General features: G+C 33.9%; 1 protein-coding gene across 1 annotated transcript in view; it reads left to right on the forward strand.

The window, feature by feature from the left end:
* Positions 1–27,818, forward strand: part of SOX6 (SRY-box transcription factor 6) — a 489,234-nt gene that overhangs the window by 154,457 nt on the left and 306,959 nt on the right. Inside the window, exon 3 of the mRNA XM_077761053.1 lies at positions 5,812–6,019. Coding sequence (XP_077617179.1) covers positions 5,812–6,019 — 208 coding nt within the window. The remainder of the gene's footprint in view (positions 1–5,811; positions 6,020–27,818) is intronic.

Raw genomic sequence — 27,818 nt, forward strand, 5'->3', positions numbered from 1 at the left:
CACGCCCAAAACACAAACAACCCAGTGAAGAAATGGGCAGAAGATATGAACAGCCACTTCTCCAAAGAGAACATCCAGATGGCCAACAGACACATGAAATGATGCTCAGCATCCCTCTTCACCACACTTAGATACCACCTCACACCAGCCAGAATGGCTAAAATGAGCAAATCAGAGGACTCTAGTTGCTGGCAAGGATGTGGAGAAACAGGCACCCTCCTACAGTGTTGGTGGGAATGTAAACTGGTGCAGCCCCTCTTGAAAACAGTGCGAGGTTCCTCAAAAAATTAACAGTAGAACTCCCTTATAACCCAGCAATAGCGCTGCTAGGAATTTACCCAAAGGATATAGGAGTGCTGATGCATAGGAGCATGTGTACCCCAATGTTCATAGCAGCACTCTCAACAATAGCCAAAACATGGAAAGAGCCTAAGTGTCCATCCACGGACAAATGGATCAAGAAGATGTGGTTTATCTATACGATGGAATACTNGAATGCTGACAAAAACTGAGGACTGATGGATGTGGGGGGGAGGAGGGATAGGCATGGAGGAGGACACTTGTGGGGATGAGCACTGAGTGTTATGTGGAAACTAATTTGACAATAAACTATTTGTAAAAAAATAAAATAAAATATAAAATAACAAAAAAAAGATAAAAAAAAAGATGTGGTTTATCTATACAATGGAATGAGAAAGAATGAAATCTGGCCATGTGTAGCAACATGGATGGACCTTGTGCTGAGTGAAATAAGTCAGGCAGAAAAGGAGAAATATATGTATGCATGTATAGGAGGATTAGGAGGAACTGAACAGAGGACCATGGGGGAGAAGAAGGAGGGAAATAGTCGGGGAGAGGGAGAGAGGCAAACCGTGAGAGACTGGAATGCTGAGAACAAACTGAGGACTGATGGGTTTGGGGGGGGAGGGGGGAGATGGGCATGGAGGAGGGCACTTGTGGGGATGAGCACTGGGTGTTATATGGAAACCAACTTGACAATAAACTATTTGTAAAAAAAAAAAAGTTAAATTGATAGAATAAACATTGGAAGAACAAAAAAATAATAAAAAATAATTCAATTTATTAGAAAATATTATTTGAGAGCCCCCGGCTGTAGAAATGCCAAGGAAGGAAAGTATGGTTATTTTTCTGTGTTCAACACAGGGAGATTATAATACACTACCTCTCTAGACATCTTCAAGAGGGTCGATTTTTTTTCCTCTTAGATTCTATTTTATATTTCCTTCATGCATCTCTTCATAGAATTATTTTTGTTTTTCTGTATTACATAAACTGTGTTCATCAGTGATAAATTAGAAAACAAATAAAGCAAAAGGCAATAAAAATTATCAGTAATCTCATTACCATTGAGTAATCACTATCTCGTATATCTTCCCAGTGTCTTGTTTGTTTGTTTTCTAGCCATGTTTACCCCTATGCACACGTGCAACAAAACTGAGGTTATGTACTAACCTAACTACAATTATACTTTTTTTCCTTATTTAATACATCTTCATTTGTAAATAAATTATTTCTACAACATTTTTTTGGTGTTCATGTTCAACCTTGACAACAATATTTATTTTCTCCTTACAAGTAGTATTTATAATAGAATATTTGCAAAATATGGATGACTTCAAAAAGAAGATTAAAACTACCTATTATCCCAATATTCAGAGGACTGTTAACATATTCTCGGACATTCTGGTGCCTTTTTTTCTGTACATAACTTTTTCTAAAAGAAACATGTATTAATGTTTCTCATTAACATACTTTTTACTAGTAATACATTATGAATATTCCTTCATGTCACTACATTTTCTGCAAAAATATGATTTTCAATAATTTCAAATTATTCTACCATCTGGAACAAACAATAATGCCCTCAAATGATCCCTACAATTGGATATGCAGATTGCCTGTAATGGTTCATCACTATAAACAGCACTATATTCAACATATATAATGATGTTTTTAATGGCTGTGTGGTATTCCATTGTGTAGCTATGTCATCTTTTATTAAATGAATCCTTTATTTTTTTAATGTTTCAGTTCTCAATATTTTGCTTAAATAAGCAATCCTGTCACTATAAGAACAAATCTTTACTCCTATCCTTATTTTTTTTTTATTATTCTTGACATATTTGGTGAGCAGTTGTTTCAAGTTTAGCAGCTGGTGATGTACTTAACATTTTGTTGGATGCTCTGGGGGCACATAGAAGAAACATGAGATATGGCCCCAATCCTTCAAGTGTTAAAATTTAGTTGCAAATATGACTAATACATGCAAAATAGTAATGAATAATTTATTTTAGTATATTATTAAATGCTAAGTTGTGTGGTTCTGATTAAGTGTTTCGATGTGTAGTTCAGGGGGTAAGAGGATATTGAGGCCCAGGATAGTCAGGCAGGACTTCAAGGAAGAAATATAGTTTGATTTGTGCTTTGAGGAGTGGGTTGAGTGAATAGCCAAAGAGAATGTGGGCCATTCTAGGGGAAAGGAATATGAAGCACAAAAGCTCAGAAATGTGTGTGTTTGATATAGTCACAGTACCATGAGAAGGCTATTTAAGTTTAATGTCTTTTTATTGCCACTGCTGAGCCATCAATTTTAAGTAACAACTTCCAAAAAATCTGAGTAATATTTATATTAATGTTTTTTCCAGTTTTGTTGAGATATAAATGACAATAACATTGTATTAGTTTAAAGTGTATAACATAATTATTTGAAATATATATGTATTGTGAAATGATTACCATAATAAGTTTAGTTAACATCCATCACTTAACATAAGTTTTGCTTTTAATGTTTACTTTTCTTATCTTCAGACATGGAAACATCTTAAATATTCCTGATTTGTGAAAATTGCTTGTGTTTTATACACTTTGCTTAATGACTATTTTTTTGTACTACTGTGTGGTTTTCAGTCATCTGCATATAATTTTGTATTGTATTTAATTTATTTCCAGCAAAAAACCCCCTTTAGATAATCTGAATCAATGTTGCTCTATTTCTTATATTGGGATTAGGATCTCTTTAAATAATATTTCAAAAATTATCTTCGCTGTTTGGTTTGGTGATGCCACTGAGGTTGGGAGAAAACACATTTATACTAAATTGCCTTTGATTTTTTTTATAGTTTATTTATTTTTGAGACAGAGAACAGGTGGGGAAGGAGCAGAGAAAGAGGGAGACAGAATCTGAAACAGGCTCCAGGCTCTGAGCTGTAAGCAAAGAACCCGATGCGGGGCTTGAACCCATAAACTGTGAGATCATGACCTGAGCCGAGGTTGGATGCTAAATTGCTTAATTGACTGAGCCACCCAGGTGCCCCAGTAAATTGCCTTTGAAAGAACTAATGCTAATTTATGCCCCATATGCACTCGGCTTTTTGTGATGTTCATTTGTTCAGTCATGTTATACAGTGGTGTTTTCACAAGAAAGAACAAAAAAAAAAAAAGAGAGAGAGAGAGAGAAACAATCTTTTGTATGTAATTTTAAAAAATCACAAGTAACTGGCCTTCTTAAAAATGTTCATAATTATATCCACATTATAACATTAAGGCAAAGCACATTTGTCTTATTGCCTTCCTAGGGAATCAGAATTAAAGGGCCTATGCATCGGAATCAGGATATTCATCAAACTTCATATTCCTGGGTCCCACTCTTGCCGGTATAGAGGGAGATGAGGGAATCTGCATTTTAACATCCTTATAGGGAATTCTAAACATTGAAGTTTGAGAACCATTGTTTTAGGGGAATACTGTCTTAAATTTCTCCTCCACAGCTATGCTGCAGTGACATGCAGTAAGGCTTGACAGATATCCTTGGGCATCTTTCCTCAAATTCATATTTCATCAGACCTGTTTTGCTTTTTAGGAAATTACATAATAAGTTGAGATTTTTTTCCTTAATAAAACTTACTTAAAAGTTACCTAGCCCCTTTAAAAAAAGCAAAAATAAAAACAAAACTAGAGATCCTTTGTCAAGTTTTTTTATCCCTAATTTGGCATTATTGGCTTTTATACAACAGTACTCTCTTCATTTTAAGTGTTTGGACTCAGTACCCCTTTACTCAGGTGAATTGCTTGTAGGCCCCCATTCATGAAAGACCATCATTCCTTAAGTTTTATAAAGTTAAAAAGTGAGGGACAGAAATGATAAAATTTATACCTTTCCATTGTTCTTAAGGATGGTATAAGATGACTTATATGACTTAAGCCATTGATAATTTTATCCACTGCCTCTGTCAGTGCCTGGTGACATATTGCAATTAATTGTTATCTCATAATAGTCCCAAAGCCCTGAAATAAGTTTTATTCCCACCTTATACAATGACAAAAATATGAAATACCTAGCATTTACTAAGTATAGTTATCTCATTTAATTTATGTGGAAATTTACTTCTCTAGGCTCCATTTTCCTTTTCTCCCCCTTTCCCTACCAGTTATTACTGTAACTTTTGCCTTATTTTTCTTCCTCTGCTTCTTAAAGCTTGGTGGGCTTCTTTGTGAAGAAGGAGAGAGATATAGGAGCAATTAGAACTGTCGTGTTTCTGATGAGAACCCCAAAGGCTAACTGCTTTACATACAGTTTTTCATTGGGCAAGAGAATATCCATGCACAGACGTATAAGGTGAATGTAAGATTACTGATGGGCAATGGCTAAATAATAGTTGCTTCCAACCCTCAGTTGGAAGTTTAGAACCCTCAGTTCTTATTTAGAGAGATATAAAAACATTTTCTTCCTGTAAACTTTTAGGCGTTTATTATTTTCAGTCTCAGATTTGTATTTTTTCCTTGCAGATGAATCTAATCCTCTTACCAGCTAGCTAACTTCTCTGTACTGTGAAGTAATTCTTGTGCAAATATTTCTGTAACAAACTTGTCCTTTTTAAAAACAACCAAACAGGGGCGCCTGGGTGGCTTAGTTGGTTAAGCGTCTGACTTTCGCTTAGGTCATGATCTTGCGGTTCGTGGGTTCGAGCCCCGTGTCGGGCTCTGTGCTGACTGCCAGCTCAGAGCCTGGAGCCTATTTCGGAGTCTGTGTCTCCCTCTCTCTCTGACCCTCCCCTGCTCACGCTGTCTCTCTCTATCCTAGAAATAAATAAAAGTTAAAAATAACTACCAAACAAACAAAAAACCATAGAAATAAACCATTCTTAAATGTGTGTGACAATGTGCTAAAATGTAAGTGGTGAAGATAAGGAATAGAATGAGATTTTTGTAACTTTGACAGATGTGTAGCTAGGGAAAAAAGGGATTCTCCGCAAACCATAGTGGACAAAAACATTCAGGTTGGCTAATTTTCTGGCACTGATTTAGATATTTTATATGTTTTCTGTTGAATAATTAACATTGGATATTGAAGCTAATTTCTCTACTGGTTCTAAATTCAAGGATAATGTTATTGTGATGTACATATTTTTTTAGGCTGTGGGAAGAGCGTTTAACAAAAGTGCCAATGAAAAGAAAAACTTTGCCCATCTTAGTAATTAGTAATTTTTGAATCCAAACTATTTTAAATGAAAGGTGTAAGAATAAGTAGTCAAAGTGTCCATATTAAAATTAAGTTTTTGAACCACTCGGATTGGTTTCTAATTAAAAAAAAAACAGTTTGAATCTGCAATTTCAGGGAAGTTCTTTTGACAATTGCTTCTTTAATGTTTAGAATTTTTAAAGCAGAGATGGTTACTGTTATTATTTGTTCATCTAAGCCTCATATGCTGTCATTCTGAGTTTGGGATTTTTCTTCAACGATATGCACGGAAACAGATGTTGTAATGGTTTTATTTTATTTTGTTTTTCTAGGAGTCAGAGAATAATAAGTTATGTTCCCTATATTCCTTCCGAAATACCTCTACCTCACCACATAAGCCTGACGAAGGGAGTCGGGACCGCGAGATAATGACCAGTGTTACTTTTGGAACCCCAGAACGCCGCAAAGGGAGCCTTGCCGATGTGGTGGACACACTGAAACAGAAGAAGCTTGAGGAAATGACTCGGACTGAACAAGAGGGTATGTGTGGACTTAACTGTTGGGCTTTATTCTTTTAAAGATTCCAGGCTGTTTAAAAAATGAGTGGGGTTTCAAGGGCCAAAGCAGTGCGTAATTGGCACTAGCTAGGAAAAAGTTATTCAGAGGTTACCATGGTGATGGCAGATTGTGATCCATTGAGAGTGTTAAGCAGATATCTCCATTTTTCTAAACTTTGTGAATTTTATTTGGTTCTTATGATAACAAATTAAGGTTTTAAACTGACTGCAAGCCTTACCCTTGAAAAAGATGTAGTATGGGAACTTTTTCAGCTGCAACTTAATTTTTCATTTTTCTCCTTTACTTCCTTTTGATGGATAGTGTTTTATTATGAAAAGAGTAACTGTTTAAAAAGAAAAAAAACAAAAATAAAAATAAAACTAATTTATTTCTCCTTATTTTTATAAATATTACAAACTTATAAGTGTTATTCTTGAACCTTCAAATGTTGTAGAATTGAGAATTGAAGTTTCTAATATTGTGAAAGTGAAGTGCTCTAGGGGGACACATGACATCTATTGCAGCATCCCACATCTCATCTACCTTCTCTATTCTCTACTCTTTCAAGAGTCCACTTAGATTCACATAGGTCCTAAAAAACAGATGAAAGGGGTGCCTTGGTGGCTCAGTCAGTTAGGTATCTGACTTCAGCTCAGGTCATAATCACACGGTTTGTGGGTTCGAGCCCCACATTGGGCCCTGTGCTGACAGCTAGCTCAGAACCTGGAGCTTGCTTCAGATTCTGTGTCTCCCTCTTTCTCTGACCATCTCCTGCTCAGGCTGTCTCTTTCTCTCTCTCAGAAATAAATAAAAAACATTAAAAAAATTTAAAAAGACATATGAAAAAAGACTATCAAAATATTTTTAAATTGAATAAATCAAGCTTAAGTGATTGCTATGCTTATATATGTTCTTTCATCTTTATGTATAGATTTTAGACTTTGAAAGGTAGGGTAGTTAATGGTTCTTGATATTGCTAACATCATAAATTAAATTTAGACTTCTGTGACACTATCAGGAAGTGGATATATAAAGGAATTTTTAATGTAACTTAATTTTATTCCTCTAAGGACTTAAAAGTTTCAAATTAATTTTTGTGGATGTGTCCATCACATCAACACAAAAGGAAGCTTCTAAAATGTATTACATACTTCTTTAACTTATCAACCAGATTATATGGCACAAAATATAAATGCTTTTTGGTGACTCAGGATCATGATGCAGTAGACTATGAACTCCAGTCTAACAATTATGTGACCTTGCAGAAATTCTTCAGTCTCTCTGAGCCACAAAATTTAAAATTTGGGATGGTACTAATACTTGACTTGGCAACTCAAACACTTTGAGTATTAACTATAATAATGAATATAGAAGTCTCTTATGAACAGTAAACTATATAAACTTGAGATCTTGTGATGATTATCATATTATAAATGTCAATTATTTTATCATGCTATAATGTAAAGATACCCCAGAGATAATTGGGATGATTAGGACTGTTTGGCATTATGGTTATTTCTCTGTAATTATGAAACTTTGGAGTGCTGTGTCTGCTTGATATAGGTATCTTTTTTGGTGCATGTGTGCGTGCGTGTGTGTGTGTATGTTTGTGTGTAAGTGTGTGTGTGTGTGTTGGTTTCTCCTTTTTCAATAACAGGTTTCAGTATGTTACTTTTTGCTTTGTTGTGAATAATTTCTAATTTCATTTTTCATTTATAAATTATGAAAATGTATGATCATGACCTCTGGACCATGTGTAAAATATAAACATATATGTCTGGGTGAGTTGCTTAGAGATTCTGGGTATTATACATGATTTTTAGTGCATGGACTTCTTGCTTCTCAGACACTTAATTTTCCCCTCTTTGGCTATGTTCTAGAATGATTGAGGCTATCAGATCAATAATGTCTGATTAAGTAAGATTGCTGGATTATTCTTAATTATGATTTACCAAAAATATGGTTTTAGTTCTATAAGAAAGTGGGCTTCAAGATAACTTAGAGAACTCTTTAATGCAAAAATAAAGAAATGGATTTGTGATGATTTGGGGGGTGGTGTGGACTTCTAGAGAATTTAAAATAATTTTTATCTTGAAAGTCATGGTTAGTTTTCTGTTCTTCCTATTTTGATACAACAGGGGCACTTGCAAGATGGGACCGCTCATTTAAGAGTACTTTATCACTATGTTCCTACTATTAAAGAATATTTTTATGTGCTTTACTGAACTTTGTTTTTGGTTTGTAAACTATACACATTTTAAGCATCAGAAACCCAGGCATTTTTTAGTGTGTATTAATGTATACATTAAATATAAATATGAAGTGATGAAAGTAGGCTCATCAAACTGACACATTTTACAAATCTGAGAGGAATGTTGAATATAATAACGTATGAAAGAAACAAAGCTCAAAATGTTTTGACAAACTGAAAATGTGAACTTAAAACTGACCCACCAAGATAAAATTTAATAGATCTTCTTGTCAAGTCCAGAGAGTGTGACCGAAACTCCTAGCTACACAAATAATTACTGAAGGAAATTCAAGTAGCAGACACATACATTTTTTAAAAAGCTTATGAGGTTTAGGTGACAGAAAGTGCACTATGGTCAACATGATGAATATTGCCCAAAATTTGCCAGTGCTGTCTCCATCAGCATTACCAGAATTACAGTATGTAGCATTCAAGAAGTGGTAGTCCCACTGAATTCCCAGCTCAATAGAATGCATCTGAATTATTGTGTCAGGTTGAGAATTACCACACTTTAAGAGGGACTCAAAAGCATTGGGATATTCTCAGAGGAGAACAGGTGACAGATGACATCATAACAGACATACAATTATATAATAAGAGGAATGGTTGAAGGAACTAGTATTATTAATCCCAGAGAAAATAGATAAAAGATGACAGGATAGTTGTCTTTAAAGATTAAAGTCATGTGGAGGAAGAATTGGGTTTATTCTATAGCTCCACAGGGATAGAATGAAGATCAGTGACAAGAAGTTGCAAGGAACCAGATTATCATTTATAACAAGATTAATTGTCTAACAGTTGTACCTGTCCATGTATGGAATAGTCATCTTTGGAAGATAATAAATTGTCCTTAGAGGCTTATGGCAATCTTAATTGACATTTTAATAGGGCTAGGGGACAGAAGATTGGTCTTTTTCTAATGCCAAGATTCTAAGAATTTTTATGAACAATATGCTTATATAATATTTTACAGTTCATCATATATATGTATGTATTTATAGCTCTAATCAAGAACTACATAGTATCATGATTATTTTCTGTAAGTTTTTTTTCTTTTTACAAGGTGCTGTATTAGAACCGAGAGATTCTTACCTACTGACTTTCTTTTTTTTCCTTTGATTCCTTTGGTAGTCTGGTGAAGCCTACAGGTTATTTTTTAGTTTAAGTAGGTAAAGCAAAATCCATGGAATTATTAGAAAATAAATTATATTAAAATATTAAATAACTTAAAATTTTGTGATATGGTAGAAAGTGCTACTTAACAAATGCATTGAACAACAAGATCTAAGGGAGGGACTGAAAATATCAAAATTTTAAAGTGGTGATTTTAAAGTAGTGATAAACATAAAAGATATTTTGATAATATTGTTAACAAGTTCAATGTGATCTAAAAATACATTATAATTCTCTTGGTTGTGGTATCACAGATACTATGAATATTTTATGGTTTGCTGCCTGCATTCATAGTTTAAGGAAGTAAAAATTTTCAATTAGAGGTTAGTGAAAAAGAATTTTTTTCCGTCCAGGTTCACCGTCCAAGGCCTCCTGGATTCTGTAGAAATGAGAAAAGAGGAAGGGGTGCAAATGGAAGAGTTATTAGGAGATAGAATTGTTAGGAGTTGACATTTAAATGAGGAGACCAAGGGAGAAGAATGGTTCAAATATTGCTCAGAGTTTTTAAACTTTGTGTGAATAGGAGAGTGTTAATACAATTAATAAAAAAAAAATTGAGTAACATGTTTTAAAGATGGGAGCCATGAAGATTTCTATTTTTTATTGTGAGTTTGATTCCTAATTTTAATTATCTGCTTGGAGCAATAGTACAGAATAGCATAACAGGATTTCTGATTCTGTAATAACTACATTTCAGGTCTTAGGAGGTATAATAGCTCCACCAATATTTGCCTGGCTTTGACCCTTTAAAGCCCCAGGTCCCTCACCTCATGTGAGATAGCTCTTATCCCATGGGACATAGAAGAGCTTTCAAAAGAGCTTACTCACCTCTCTCTCACCTCTATTTCCTGGTTTGAAGGCCATACCTCGTGAATGAAAAACCCGTGCGATTGACATAATAAGTGACCTTTTTTGAGTTATTCTTGTCCTGTAGAATGTTTTGACTCTATCAGACTAAAAACCTTTCTTCTCACTTCCCCTCCTATACCAGAATGGATCTATTAAAAGTTCATTTAGTATGGTCTATTAAAAAACAGTATCTACATTATAAAACAAAACAACTCACATAGCATTAGGAAAGTTATTCTCTTACAGGCAGATCCTTTCATCAGCCAAATAATTGTCCAGTGTTTTATCTGCCATCCCTCAAGATATGTCTTCTTCAGAGCCGTGATATGACTGGATTGCTGAAACACTGATGAACAAAGGTGTTCTGTCTAAAGTGCCTCTTCTGAAATGGAGATTTGTGGGAAAATAGACAAGGTTTCTGTTTTATTGTAAATGTAACCTTGATATTCTGGTCATAGGTAGGTAGGAAGATAGATAGATGATAGATAGATACATGAATAGATGGATAGAACGAGTATCAGAATCTACCTTTTAAAATACTGTTGATATTGGTGGGTAGAGTATGAAGGAAGACTGCTTATAGGTTCAGGTTAAAATGCTTCCAAGATAAAAATCCTTCAGCTGTGATTAAATGATGAATTTTAGTTATCCTTGTATCACCCATCGTGTTGCCAATGTAGCTGGGCTCTAACATAAGCGACAGTTGTCAGAAAATGAATACTTTAAAAAGGACTTCTATATCTAAATACATATATTTAATCAGAGAGTCCTTTGGCTTCTGAAAATAAGTTGTCTAATGAGAATTTCATTTGAGCAGCTGCGACTGAGGAGGTCAACAGGCATTGCCTAGGAGAATATGGCCCAGCTGGTTAAATCTGGTTGTTGTCGTGATTTAAATGGTCAAGTGCTGCTTGTAATCCAGGACCGTCTGTTTGTAAAGGGAAGAGTGAGTGCTTCAGCATAATGTACAGCTGTTTTAATCTCTCTTTAATAATAGTGCTTCAGCCACTATCATGTCTTGTGTATCATACTACTAAGTATATGATCCTAGGCTGGGTAAACCGGTTTGGGTCAGGTTCTGGAGGCATGTGAGCTTGGAGAGAAAGGGATACAATGATATAAACTTCAACTCTCTGACAAAATAAAATCTTCTTTCTGACTTTCGGCTCTTTTAAAAGACCTATTCTTTAGGTAATAATTATTGTGGTAAAAAAGGAGTGATATAGCTTGTAGCTAGATAGAAACATTTGAATGAGTGAACTCTCCTTGACAGAGGCCATAAACTTAATGGAAAGTATACAGAGTCGGTACAGTTGTACAGAATATATGTTGGAGAGAAATTGAGTATTTGCCCAGTGCGATTGTGTGCCACAAGCTATCATGATGGAGAAAGTATGTGGTTTCATTTGACTGTGTATGTGGAGAAAGGGCAGGAGCATTTGAGCTTTGGATTCCTGGTAGGATAGGCTTTCCAATGGATTATGCAGCTGTTACCCCGCACAGGAATGAACACGTGTTTATGTGTATATCTTACAGATTATTATCATTATTCACATCTCTAAACAATAATTTGGATTTTTACATATATTTTTACTGAATTATTTTTAGTTAGGACATACACTGGTATGTACTGCTTATCTGATAGCTGTTGTACTAAAGGGGGAATGTGATACAGTTTCAACAAAGGGGAAACTCAGTTGCAAGTCATGTTTCTGAGTGAGCTAGATCTGTGTTTGGGCATAAATTCTATTATTTAGAGGGACCATAGAGCCTACTGATTGAGAATGTGGGCTAGACTGCCTGTGTTTGAAATTCGGTTTGGCATTTGCTAAGTGGGCACCCACCTCTCTGTGCCTCACTTTTTTCAATCAGAAATTGGACATAATCATAGTGCTATCATAGTTTCCAGATTTGGTTAGTGCAACTAAAGCATTTGGAGCATTACCAGCATATAGTAAGTGCTCAAAAAATGTAGTCAACATTACTTTCTAGGTGTATGAACTTCAACAAATGCCTTCGTCCTTTTGTGCTTCAGTTCCCTCATCTGTAAAACTAGATGAATGATACCTGCTTTGCAGGGTTGTGGGAGGATTTCACACATTAAATATATAAAATACACAGCTTCTGTAATTATAATTACTACTACTGTTGCTATTGTAATTATTATTACTGTTATTATTGGAAAAAACATTTTCTGAGGGAAATATTGCAGGATTTATTTTTTATTTTTTATTTTTTGCCACAGACAGAATCATAGGAAATGTCCCATGGTGTGAGGGGATTTAGCATTTGGCAGCAATGACATTCCTGTTTTCTGGAAGAGCAATTCAGTTTAACTCTCCTTTCAGGCTTTTTGGAAAGGCTGATACTAAAATTTCCTCACTGGAAGCCAATCTTCCTTGCTGAGAAATATGCGGATTATGATGTTGTCAGTGAGAGAGGTTGGTAGAGCCATGGATGAGGTTTTCAAATAGTACCCAGTTAAGAGCAATGTATTTTTGTTAGAGAAAAAAAATCTATTAAAAGCCCATGCTAAAAAAAAATGTTTTAACATTCATACCATGCTAGATCATCAAAAGAATTTTTTAAGGCAGAATTTATGGATATTAGGTTTACCACTGTGTGATTGAAGGTTATATTGGTGAAGCATTTAGAATATTTGAGATCCAGACCCTTCTTTATATATCTCATTTGCGGGGGAAGTAGGAAAGGTTTTGGATTTTGTGTAAGAAACACATTAAGTATTCATTACAAATGCCCCCAGAATTATTATTTCAAATAAGTTGGAAATTTCAAGTCATTTCAGTGCTGAAGTTGCCCAACACCACTCATACTCTAAGTGAAGAAGCAAACAGGTATTCTGAGCAATGCTGACGCAACTTCATTTTTTTTTTTCTTTTTAAAACACTACATCTTTCCTCCTTATGATATTTGTGTCCTTGTTCCTGTTTTAAAGAATTTGTAACATATTCATAGCAAATATAATGTAATACCAGATATTTTAAATAAACATATTTTCTGAAAGTATTGTACAATTAGGGATTATAATGAGCTAGAACTATGGGTTTTTGAATTATGAAATAATTATGTTTGGTATGTTTAAATGTTAAGTATATTTGCTCTCTAATACTTTGGAAACTGGACATCCTCTCATATAACTTTATATAGTATATAATCAGTCTGAATCCTGTGAGCCCCAGATGTTCTGGACAAATCTTGGTTATTTTATTGTTGTTGTATTACAACTCCTGTTTACAGTGTTGGGAATATACTAGTTGGTTGAATCATTTTCTTAACTTTATTTTGTGTGCCCCTGCCTTGAAAAGATACTTCATATTTCTTGGTCCATTTCTATTTCCATGGATTTACGCATTCTTAAAGCTCTTTCTTGAAGAATGTTAAGAACAGATGCAGACAATTGCTTTTGAATTTTTACTTGTACTTACCTGGGAAGCCAGAAGGTGCTCTCCTGGTATTTTGTAGTTTAGAATAAGGATGCAGCTTTCTGATGGTTTGATGAAATAAGCCATATTCTTATATGATTTTTGAACCTCTAGAATTTGAGTGATCATTAGCATTTCACGTTTTTTTCCATTGAAAATTCATTAGATTGACTTCTTCACGATTTGTGCTGGGATTCTGAAAAGTAATAGAAGTGGTGGTTTTTGGATTCATATTCTTTTTCTTTTATGATATATATGTAAAATGCAAAGAAAAAATGAATATAAAAGGAAATGGTAAATTTAAATATGTATTATGTGATATTTGATATATAGATAGTATAGGACATACAAATAAAATAAATGCCTGTGAATTCATCATTCATCATCCAACTTAATATAAATTACTAACACTATTGAATGTCTGTTTTCTTTACCTGTCCAATCCCTTTGTTTTCTACCTAGATGTAACTACTGCCAAGACTTTGTGTTCATCATTTTACCTTTTGATTTAAAAGTTTTGTGTGTCCCAAAATGTTGTTTAGCTTTGTTTTGGGACTTTGTAAAAATGGTACTATACTGTAACCTTCTATGTCTTGTTTTCTATACTCATAATTGTATCCTAAGCTCAATTTTGATGTGTAAAGCTCTAGTTCATTTTCATTTTCATATAATATTCCATGCCTTATTCCCTAGAATGATATTCAGGAGTATATTCTCCTCTCTACTGTCTCTGGACTTTTGGATGCTATGGTTTTCTGCTAGTACAAACAATGATGCTGTGAAGATTCTTGCACCTCTCTTCTGCTGCACATGTGCATGAGTTATTCCGAGGAGTAGAGTTGCTGTTGACCAATTTTTGTATTCTTTTTCCACTCTGTTGGAAAACATTACACAAAGAAGTTGGGGCTACAGTGTTTGAGTGTGTGTATTATGACCTTGAAAGCTTTAAATTAACCGCCTATACTTTTTGGTTCCACCTTTCTTAAAACGTCTAGTACAGGTTTCTTTTTATCATTGAGCTTTTCCAAAGTTCACAAGATCCTTTGCTGGACCCTTCCCTGCAATTTTACTTTTTCTTTTTGTTGCATCTTAATAGAGTGTCTTCAACCTTTCTTTCAACTGTAAACACAAGTGCATTGTCATTCTCCCACTGGACTATGATTACTAGATTTGTTAGGAAACACTATCTTTTCCATTTTGATCCTCTTTATTGATGTTTCCAGTTTGGTGTGATGTTTGAATTAAAGAAATTCCTGATCTGTAACCATCTCAGGTTCACAATCATTTTTTCTTCAATGCCTACTTCAAATTCAAGATTTAATTAGCAAATCTGTTGATTATTGCCACGATTCTATCTGGTCATTAATATTGAAATAGTTTTCTAGCCAGTTGACTTATTAGCTGGAAGTCTTTACCTTTTCCTTAGAATATTTGATTTGAGAATCCATTGATATATTGACCTGGATTTGTCCTGATTCTGGTAGTACCTAATAATAATTGATTGATCTTAGGAAACATTTCTTATTTCAGAAAATATGGACATAAGTCTATCATTAAAAGCCAAATTCTAAAATTCTGTGCTGCTCTGATTTTCTTTTAGAGTTTGTATCTCAATTTCAGCACTATCAGTGATTTTCTTTTTCAAACTGTTTTCAGGCTAAGTTATCCAGATCAATCTTGTGACTCATTTTTCTTTTATTATGTTTGGAATTGTCCTTTTTTCTTCCCAGTCTCTTTTTTTCTGATGTGATAATCTTCATAAATATAGAGATAAAAAGTACCATCCAATTTTGATGTGTGAAGAGTCACTGTCCAGTGAGGTACTTATAGACAAAACCATGGATAATTGGCTCAGAAAGTGCCAATGGTTTGAGAGACTGGCAAACAGAAGGTGGTATTGATAGGATATCATGATCCAGAGAAAGGTAAAGGTCAATAATTTTGCCATTGGTCTGGGTCTTAGAGGGAATTTATAGCCATAACTATTAACCATATGAGGCTATGGTTTCATGCTGAATCACTGTGATACCTAGACCTATCATAGCTTTCTTAAGTTATGTTTTGAGGATTTAAGTATAACAGAGGAGTCATCACTGAGAGATCAACTTCCACAATGAAGTCATAATATATAGATCATGCCCTAGCATTGGGAATGCAGAAGTTAGAGGCCTGTGGACATCCTAACTGCTTTCAGATAATGAATTGAAAATGTGTAAATACAAATAGATGGTTTGAAAAAAAGTGAAGATATAATGAAAAATAACTATGAAAAATGTGACAAAGTATTGAATTATTTGCAACAAAAACCATGCAGCAGCAACAGCAGCAGAATTACTAAGCTAATATATCACTTGTGAATGAAGCCACTCTATAGTCAATGGGCAGTCTTCACAGCAGCTAACAAACTGTGTACACTGGGATTCCACTCCACTACAGAATGCAGCTGTAATTTGTTTAACTAGAACTGTTTAGCAGATTCATGAGAAATACATCTTATCTTTAAGTTTTTGCTGCGTCATAGATGGGAGAGATGGGGAATTTAAAAATTATCGCATAAACAATATGTTATTTTGGAGCGATCTCTCTTTGTTTTCAGGTAGAAGAGAGAAACTGGGGGAAACTACATTGTGTACCTAATGTGCAAAGTCCAAAAAATTATCCTTTGCTATTTTTCATAGTATTTAATTATATCACATATAGTTATTCAGTGTCATTTTGGAATACAGAGGACAGCAGCAAATTAATGTTGTTTGCTCATAAATATTATGGGTTCAAATCTCATGTGTACAAAAGGCTTATGCATTAATTTTATTTTTTTCATTATTTTTATTTAACCATTAAGCCCACATTCTGACAATAGCAGAAAGTCTGATCTCACTTCCAGGTAAACTTCTAGCCACTTTAGAATTTAAGTTCAGTTGGTTAGAATTATGCCCCCTTTGCTTCTTCATGATAGTCGGAGGGTTTAGGCATTTTACTGACATTGGAGCATTGGTTTCAGGTCAATGGTCATCAATCTCTATTAGGCTTAGAATAAAACTCATTGCTTAAGATCCAAACACTGCACTCTAGCTTTCAAGGCTCATCTTATATTATTTTACCCTTTTCTTAAGCCATTCTAGCTTTTTTGGTCTGCTTTTTGTTCTGTTTTTCCCTCAAGTATGTCTTAAGATCCTTTGTACTTGATTTTCCATGTTTCTAAAATGATTTTCCTTGAGATCCATGTATACTGTCTTCTTCTTGTCATTCAGATCTCAGCTCAATTACCACTTCTTCAAGGAAGGCTTATTTAACCTTTAAATATTATATAGATCCCAGTTACTCTTTACCATGTTATCTCCCATATCTGCTGTGCTTTTTCCTTTTGCTTTGATGTGATGATAATGTGGACATTCCTTATATTAGAGCCACTATACATCATTAGAATTTGATTCTTGAGGGTCCATTTGTAATCTTTCTCTACTGAATATTCTGATTGAGAAACTTGAAGATGTAACAATCTCATGACAAGCTTTCTTATCTAACTAGTCAGCCCTGTGTTGAAATTAAATTATTTGGTCCAAAATACTTCGTGCTCAGCCATTATCCCTTCTACTCAGAATAACCTTCCATCTCTCCTCTGCTTATCTAAATTGTCCATCTATCTATTTTATAACATACTGAATCCAGATCACATCTAGTCTGCTAACTACTTTAGTCCTCATAGCTTCCTACTTCTCTAAGATTTGTGGAGCCAAAAGAAATCAAACTCATGAAAATAGTGAGTAAAAAGTGGTACCAGGTTCTAGGGGGTGGGAGAAATAGAGATTGGTAAAAGTATATAAACTTTCAGTTATAAGATGAATAAGGTCTGAAGATTTAATGTATAACATGGTGGCTACCATTAATAACACTGTATTGTCTAATTGAAATTTGCTTAAATTAGTCAATCTTCGCAGAGTAGAACTTATATTTCCCCCTCCCAAATATATATGTATATCAAATCATCATGTTTATACTTTATATATCTTACAATTTTATTTGTCAATTATGCCTCAATAAAGCTGGAAAAAAACAGTATCATTCTATTTATCAGTAAATTATACCTCTAATTATATCACTTGCTGTTTTTTAGAATGTGATTTTTATTGCAATCAGTATAGGTTCATATGTAGTTGTAAGAAATAATACAGAGAGATCCAGTATACACTTGGTCTGTTTTCCCCCGGTGGTAACATTTTGTAAAACTATCATACAGTATCACATCCAAGTTATTGCCAGTGATACAGTCTACTAATTTCACTCATATTTTGCCAGTTTTAATGGCACTCAGTTTTGTTTGGATGTGTATATATTAATTTCTATACAATTTTATCACCTGTAAATTACATATATAGGTTCACATGTCTACCACCACAATCAGGATAATTGAATAGTTCCAACACCACAAGGATCCCTAACTCTCTGTACCAAATCCCTTTCAACACTAGTATGTCTTCATTTCTAACTTTCATTATTTCAAAGATGTTATATAAATGGATTCATACAGTATGTGAACTTTTGCAATTAGCTTTTTTAAAGCTCAGCATAAGTCCCTGGAGATTCATCCATGTTGTTGCATATATCAATAGTTCATAATATTTTTTATTGCTGAACAGTATTCAATGGTATATATCATGTGTATGTATCACAGTTTGTTTAACCAGTTACCAGTTGAAAGGCATCAGTTCCCAACTCAGTTTCTGGCTATTACAGATAAAGGTGCTACAACATTAAGTTGTATGAACATAAGTTTTCAATTCTCTGGAATTCACACTCAGTAGTACAGTTGCTGGGTTGTTTGGTAATTGATGTTTAGTTTTATAAGAAACTGCTGATTATTTCAGATAGCTTTACCATTTTAAATTTCTACCAGTGATGATCTAGTTTACATTCCCACCAGTGATCTAGTTTCTCTGCATCTTTGCCAGAATTTGATTTTGTTATTTTTATTTTAGCCCTTCTGATGGTATGTAGTAATATGTCATTGTGGCTTTGTGTTGTATTTCTCTTATGGCTAATGATGTTGAACATCACTTTATGTGCTTGTTCACCATCTGTTTATCTATCCTCTTTGGTGAATGTCTGTCCATGTCTTTTGTATGTTTTTAAATTTCATTATTTTTTACTGTTTAGTAGGAGAGTTCTTTATTACTGTGGATACTAGTCCTATGTTGGATATGTGGTTTGCAAGTATTTTATCCCAGTCTATAGTTTGTATTTTCCATCCTTTTTACATAGGCTTTCACAGAACAAAAGTTGACACTTTTGAAGAGGTACAGTTAAGCAGTTTTTCATTTTATGGATCATGCTTTTGGTGTCAAATCTAAGAACACTTGGCTTGGTCCTATATTCTAAACATTTTTCTAAAATACTTACAGTTTTACATTTTACATTTAAGTCTGTAATCTATTTAGAGTCAAGTTTTGTATCAGGTGTGAGATTTAGGTCATATTCTTTTTTTTTTTTTAATTTGAAAGGGGGAGGAGGGACAGAGAGAGGGAGAGAAAGGATCTTAAGCAAATCCCTTTCCCAGTACAGAGCTTGATGTGGAGCTTGATCCCATGACCATGAGATCACTACCTGAGCTGAAATCAAGAATTGGACGCTTAACCAACTGAGCTATCCAGGTGCCCCTAGGTCACATTTTTAGATACGATGTAAACTTTAGGTTTCATTTTGAGTTAGCAAGGTCATAAGATACAAGATCAATACATAAAAATCAATCACAATTTTATATATTAGCAATGGACATATGAAAACTGAAATTAAAAACACAATACCATTTAGAGTTGCTCTAAATAAAATGAAGAATTTAGGTATATACTTAAAGCATGTGCAGATTCTGATAAATGACAAAATGCTGATAAAAGAAATGAAAGAAAACCTAGATAAATGTCAACACATACCATGTCATGGGTTGGAAGACTCAACATGCTAAAGATGTCAATTCTTCCCCAAATAATATATATTGAATGCATTTTCTATCAAAATTCCAGTAAGACTTTCATGTGCATAGACATGCTTTTTCCAAAATTTATATAGAAAGGGCAGGTCCTAGAATATCTAAGATAATCTTGACAAAGAAGAATAAGATGTGAGGAATTACTCTACCCAATATCAAGGCCAAAAGTATAGTTACAACAGTCAAAATAATGTGGTTTGGGCAGAAAAATGGACACATTGGTCAATGGAACATAATAGATAACACACAGAACTGCAAAAATATGCTCAACTGATTTATGACAAAGATTAAAGTGTTATTTTCTATTTTCTACTTATCAACTTTGACTCCCAAGAAGATTTTAATTTCCTTGAGGACACAGACCATACCTTTGAGTATATCTCACAATGCCTAGTATAGATCTTAGTACATAATATACGTATAATACTTAGAAATCTGTTGATTAATAAAAGGTTTCAGGAAGATGAATAATATTATTCATTAGTTCAAAGGACATAAATAGATTCAATTTTTAGGGAGTGCCTCTTTATTTAAATTAAACATACATATGCAAATTTAATTACACATATATATGCTCATTATTTCCATAAGCATTTATTAAGCTCTTTCATCTGGTAGTATAGTGGGCTTCAGGTAGGGAGAGGTAAAAGTGTAGAAAGAGGAGGAGGAAGAGAATACGAATATAGAGGTGAATAAATATTGGTTTTTATTGACTCATAGTGGGGAAACACGCACACATAGAGTAATTATATAATAGAATAAGTGCTATAGTAGAAATTGTTATAAAATACTGTGGGAGTACAAAAGAGGGCTGTCATTTTAACCAGGAGATCTAGGAAGGGTTTTATATACATTTGAGATGGATTTTGATAAATTTTAAGCTATTCATAGTGGCCAAGAGATATAATAGAATCCTGGACAGAGAGAATAGCATTGTATAGAGTTTCAATTATATAAATAAACCCATGAATTTGGTGAATTTAGAGGTTGGGCAGGAGATATGACTGAAAAAATAGATTGAAGCCATTCTAAAGAGTTTGAATTTTATCTTTTGGGTAGTAGGGACAGTCTGAGAGGTTTAAGTAAGAGGATGCATTATATAATTGGAGACATTTCTTATAAAAGAAACTTTAGTGGCATTTGGACAATTAGTTGGAAAGAGGCAAGGCCAAATGCAGGAAAATCTGCTAGTAGGCTGTTTTAATGGGCTACATATGTACTAATAAGAGTCTAAACAATTAAGGCAGTGGCAGGGGATAGAGAGGAGGAATCAGCTTTTAGATATATATTTGATGTTGCTTATCAGATGTAGAGTATGAGGTTGGGGAGAAAGACAAAGAAGATTGAAGTAACCTAGCAGAGAGATTAAGTGATGAGGCTGTTAAGATGGTGAATCTAGATAGATCAGAAAGTTTAGGGAGAAGGTTTGGGTTTAGACATACTGAGTCTGAATATTCTGTGAAAGTATATACATCAAGTAGGCAGATGTAAGACTGACTATCATGGAAATTAGGAGAGAGGAGTACCCTTTGGCTTCCCTGCCTTTTAAAAATAAAGTATAATTAACATACAGTGTTATATTAGTTTCAGGTGTACAATATAATGATTCAACAAATCTATACATTACTCAGTGCTCATCAAGATAAGCGTACTCTTAATCCTCTTTATCTATTTTGTCCCTCCCCCTACCACCTCCCCTCTTGCAACCACCAGTTTGTTCTTTGTATTTAAGAGTTGTTTTTTTTTTTGTTTGTCCTTTTTTTTTTATTTCTTAAATGCCACATATGAGTGAAATCATATGGCATTTTTCTTTCTGTGTCTTAAGTCACTTAGCGTTATATTCTCTAGGTTCATCCATTGTTGCAAATGGCAAGATCTTATTCTTTTTTGTGGCTGAATAATATTCCATTATATATGTATATAAATTAATTATATATGTGTGTATATAAAATAAATATATGTATATATATATATCACTTCTTTATCCATTAATCTATGGATGGATATTTGGATAGCTTTCATATTTTTGCTATTATAAATGATGCTGCAATAAATATAGAGGTACACATATTTTTTTGAATTAGTATTTTTGTATAATTTGGGTAAATACCCAACAGTGGAATTACTGGATCAAATGGTAGTTCTATTTTTAATTTTTTGAGGAACCTCTGTTCTGTTTCCCACGGTGGCTGCACCAACTACTTTCCAACCAACGGTGCATGAAGGTTCCTTTTTCTCTACATCCTCACTACCACTTGTTATTTCTTATTATTTTTTACTTCAACCATTCCAACAGGTGTAAAGTGATATCTCATTGTAGTTTTGGTTTGCATTTTCCTGATTGTTAGTGATATTGAGCATCATTTCATGTGTTGGATGGCCACCTATATGTCCTCTTTGGAAAAATGTCTATTTAGGTCCTTTGCCCATTTTTTAATCTGATTAATTGGTTTTTATGGTGTTGAGTTCTATAAGTTCTTTATATATTTTAGATATTAACCCCTTAGTGGATATATCATTTGAAAACATTTCCCATTCCATAGGTTGCCTTTTTGTTTTGTTGATGGTTTCCTTTGCTGTGCAAAATCTTTTATTTTATTTTGGTGTAGACCCAATAGCTTAATTTTGCTTTTGTTTCCCTTGTCTAATGAGGCATACCTAGAAAAATGTTTCTACAGCCAATATAAAAGAAATGAAAAGCACCATAACTGGTAAGGAAGAAGTAAAACTTTTACTATTTGCAGATGATGTGCTACTATATATAGAACCCCCAAAAACTCCATGAAAAACTATTAGAACTGATTAAGTGAATTTAGTAAAATCACAGGATACAAAATTAATTTATAGAAATCGGTTGCATGTCTATACACTAATAATGAAGTAGCAGAAAAAGAAATTAAGAAAATAACCTCCTTTACAGTGGCACCAAAAATAGTCAAATACCTAGCATTAAATTTAACCAAGGAAGTGAAAGGTCTGTACTCTGAAACTATAAAACACTGATGAAAGAAATTGAACATGGAACACAAAAAATGGAAAGATATTCAATGCTCATGAATTGGGAGAGCCAATATCGCTAAAATGTTCACTACCCAAAGCAATCTGTAGATTTAATGTGATCCCTATCAAAATACCAACATTTTTCACAGAACTAGAACACATAATACCAAAATTTGTATGGAACTACAAAAGACTCTGAATAACCAAAGGAATTTTGAGAAAGAAGAGGAAAGTTGAAGGTATCACAATCCCAAATTTCAAGATATACTACAAAACTGTAGTAATGAAAACAGTATGGTACTAGCATAAGAAAAGACATCAATGGAACAGAATAGAGAGCCCAGAAATAAACCCTAATTTATATGAACAATTAATCTATGATGAAGGAGGCAAGAATATACAGTAGGGAAAGACAGTCTCTTCAACAGATGGCATTGGGAAAACTGGACAGTTACATGCAAAAGGATGAAAGTGGACAACTTTCTTACATCATACACAAGAATAAACTGGATAAAACACTTAATCGTGATACCTGAAGCCATGAAACTCATAGAAGAACTCATTGCAATTAGTCATTATAGCTTTCAGGTGGCATCAAATTTGTTCCACATGTGAAAGCTCTGTGATCTGTCATTATATTCTTCTAAGAGAAGAGAAGCAACAATAAGCCAATACAAGCTATGTGTGTCTTATCTGTTCAGGTAAACTTAGCTAATTTTATAGGCCAGTGATTCACGTTGTCAGTAGCATTGGCATCACCTTGGAACTTGTTAGAAATGCAGATTCTTGGGCTTCACCTCTTCGATAATGAATCAGAAAGTCTGGGATGGGGCCCAGGAACCCATGTTTTAACAAGCTCACCAGATATTTCTGACGAACACTGAAGATTCAAACTTTGATATTCAAACCATATTATACTGTGCTGTAGCTTAAGCCACATAATATGATACCATGAAATCATCTTCTAACTGGGAAACATATTTTCAGCAATATTCATGATCAACAAATGTCTAAAAAAGGGTAAAAATAATGAATAAATTGATTATGAAGTAGGATAAAGGGGTGCCTGGGTGGCTCAGTCAGTTAAGCGTCTGGCTCTTCATGTTGGCTCATGTCATGCATGATCTCATGGTTTCCTGAGATCTAGCCCCACTTTGGGCTCTGCATCTGAGATTCTCTCTCTCTCTCCCCCTTTGCCCTTTCCCTGCTTGTGCATGCTCACTCACTCAATCTCTAAATAATAAATAAACTTAAAAAGAAAGTAGAATGAAAGTATAACCTACAGGCAATATTATGTCCAGGTGTATAGATATTACTTTCTCATTCATTGTATTACTCTTTCTTTAAATCTTATCTCAAAAAAGTCTGTATCTCTGAGAGGTAGAAAATAAAATTGGTGTGATATCATGAAGAAAAATGGAATTCATGACTGCTCTCTCCGTTTAACGGCGAGTTCAGGTGACGGTGTTAGGGAAGAGAAGCTGATGAAGGAAAGAAGAAAGGTTCTTGTGTGGTTTCACATGTATTCATCTGAATTCAGATATTATTTCAGTTTTTGTATCTAGCATATGATCCCTTATCTAAGGGTGCATAACAGATATTCCTGGGTGATGAACCAAATTTAATACAGAAAACAAAGCCCATAGTGTTTGGGCTTTAAGAAGGTTAACATTTATTAGTCTAAAATTACTTGTCTTATTTTCCTCATAGGAATTCACAGTGGTGTTGAGATGGAGGGCTTTTCAATGCCCTGGACATGGTGTTCTGTTCTGGTTATGGTGGAAACGACATCCCTTATTTTATTGCTTATTTTTTTTGATCAAGGGAGCAGAGCCTTATGTATACAGTCTGTCATCAAAGTTAATATGTTGATCTGAATTAAGTTTGAAATGAAGGGAATTATTATCTAAATTGTCATTCTGTGGAAATCATTCTCTTCTGTTAGTGAGAGTCTAAGTGACCAGTTGCCCCATCACTGCAAATGCCATGCTGTTGAATCCTAACATCTGTAATAAAACCAATAAAAAGCTATTTGTTTTGACCTAAAAAAAAAAAAGGTTAACATTTAATTGCCAAAGAAAATCTTGTATACTTGTTAGTCATGGAGATCTAGAAGTGTTGAGGTGGCCTGGGCATAAGTGAATTTCCTAGTTGTTTAGGTGAACAGCCTCAGGTTTCTCTGGTGATGAACTTTAGTTTTTGTTAGCCCCACTTGCTCTGCCATTCCTGCTGTTTTGCAACAGGGCTTAAAAGTGCTTTAAGTGCTTGTGACCGTGGTAATGAATGAAAATGTCTTTCCAGCACTGAGAGGATTGCATTAGACTGAATAGTCACCTCACTTGTAAAAGCACTATTAGAGTGGGGCAGCTGTAAGTAAGGATAACGATTTGTGTCCACTCCTTATTTACTGAAAATTGTCAATGTATTATTTATTGAGAGCTCTCCAGACAGTGCTTGTCAGAATAAAAATGTCAGCTCTGAGCAAAATGTTATAATACATAATAAAAATGCTAGGTATGCATTTTAGGGAGACAACTAATTAGACCTGCTTTTTCTTAAGGAAGGGGTAGTAAAAATGTCTAATATTGTGGATTTCTCCATTTGTATAACTCCTTTCTTTTCCCTCTGCTCAGCTCAATATTTGGTTTAGAAACTTACCATGCCTGAGAAATAATTTGAACAACTTTGTATTGTTGCCATTAGACACCTCAAGTAGTGAGGAGGCTTGCTAAATGAGAAAGAGCCTGGCTTGTGATCCCACAGTGAGCAGCTGCCCTCACCTCCATGTTTTGTCTGAAATTAGAAGATGTCACTTCCTCCCTGAGCAGTGCTCGTGGAAAACTGCCTCCAGTGTAAACAACATAAAATTATTAAGCTTATTCCTCAGCCGTGCTAATTAACCCCAAACAAATTTCACATTAAGGAAACAGAATTCAATCAATGTAAATGTTATTGCTGTGTATTACTGTAAGCAATAATATAGTGGCTAAAATAATTAATTATTTTGGATTTTTTTTTAAAGAAAGTATTCTTTTTTATGGTGTTGCAAAAATATTTTGTGCATTTTCTTCCCCCTTTCTTCGGCCTTCCCTGGCACAGAATATAAAAGACCCATCTGGCAAAGCATGGGTAATACGCAGTTGTGTTTTTCCGGGAATGGAAAAATGTATTTTGGAGTGCCTCAGGTTTACTTAGTCTAATGTTCTCATTGGCAATACATATGCAGATTTTGTCTCCTCCTACCTTTTGTAGTTCACCACTTATTGTAGCAATTTCCTCTTTTTTTCTTCCTACCAGTCTTAAATAAAAAGGCATGTGGTGATGATGGTGGTGGTGGTAAAGATAAAAAAGAAGGATAGTTGAATACAGTCCACTTCTGAGGAAAAAATGGAATGCTATTTTGCTGTATTTCAGGTTTGGGGAAGCAATCACCAATAAAGATTTTTTTCCTTTTTTTTTTTTTTAACCTGGGCTTACATAGGAAGTCCAATTATCCTCTTCAGGATAATTTTCTTACGTTTTTTTGAAAACAATCAGATTTCTAAATAATTGCTTGTTTGTGCTTATGATAACTTTGGATAAAATTTATCGTTATCATCATCTTCATCATTCTGAAGACCTTTAAAGACATGAAGTGCAGAAGCCAGATGACATGTAACTTGATTTTTAACGCAGTAAAATGCATATTTGATTAATATGGAATTATTTATCATTAGAGGTGGCATATTCTGTAGCATATGGAGCACAAATCAAATAGGATTTATATTAAGATTATTCTGAGATATAATGCATCTTTTAATCAATATATACTAGCAAGTGTTAAATTAACTTTGAAATTTAAAGTAAATGTAACAAAATAGTAACATAATAAAATAAAATGTTACTTTTCACAGATTTAACACCAACCATTTCTTTGTAATTTTGTCACCTTCTAGCAAATGACAAATCTTTGTCTTTCTCTACCCCCAATTAGTTCAGTGTCCTATTTCATCACTAAATTCCTTACTCTTCTCTCTTCATCTTGATAGAGGTATTAATATTTTCAGTGTAACTTAAATACCTAACAATTTACTACTAAATATTTACAGTGATGCTAAAACTAATAATGAGAACATAAGTGTTCCAAGAAATAGGTGGAGCATGCCACCAAAAAAGTAAAAATTAATAAAAATGAATTTTTATAATGTAGTTGAGAAGAAATTAAAATCTTATGAAAGGACTATTTTAAGATAACATCTGAATGTATCATTTATTTGATTATATATTTTGGTTGCAACCAATTTGTTTCAGATTTTGTTTATATTTTGGTCTATTCCTTTAGTTATTATAGCCAGAGAGTTATTTTCTTTTTCTTCCTTGGACATTTGTTTTTACATTTCCAAATAGAAAATAACTTTAGATTTTATTTATTTGCATATATAAGAAGGTGATAATGCACCGAAGATTACAAGACGCTACATTCAATAATTTAAAAATGATGAATTTAGACAATAAAGAATTTGTATTGAATACTTCTATACACTTTAGATGTTTATGTCTCTAGGTATATTTAAAACAAAAGCTTTAAATGATATACATGCGATAGCAAAGAATATAGGATGGTTAAATATGACCACTACCACTTCGATAGCCCTCTGGCAGTCAAGACACTTAGAAAATATTAAACTGTACAACTTCTATGATTAATATTTTTGTACTTTAAAGTTACACCATAATACCAAACCAAAAAATGCAATAAAATTCTAAAATTAGGGTCCTAGTTAGAAGAACCTGTATTAGTATATTTTCAAATGAGATGCAAAGGGTTTGCATCCAGTACTTTATTCCCTTTAAGACTATAATTGACAAACTGCAGTAATCATGCTTTTATGTGTTTTTCTCCCTCTACTGAATTCATTGAAAAAAAAAAACGAAAGTAAAAAAGGTAAAAAGAGACTCCAGAATTTTGAAACCCAGTGGTCCTGAAGTGATGGGAAAATAGCCAAGGTGTCACAGCTAATTTCTGACCCTGTTTTATGAGTTCTGCTGTTCCTTATTCCCCCTGTCAGCCTGGGAATCCCTGAGGCTGTGCAAACTGGCTGA

This window comes from Crocuta crocuta, unplaced genomic scaffold, assembly GCF_008692635.1.
Source record: "Crocuta crocuta isolate KB4526 unplaced genomic scaffold, BGI_CrCroc_1.0 scaffold233, whole genome shotgun sequence".
NCBI lineage: Eukaryota > Metazoa > Chordata > Mammalia > Carnivora > Hyaenidae > Crocuta > Crocuta crocuta.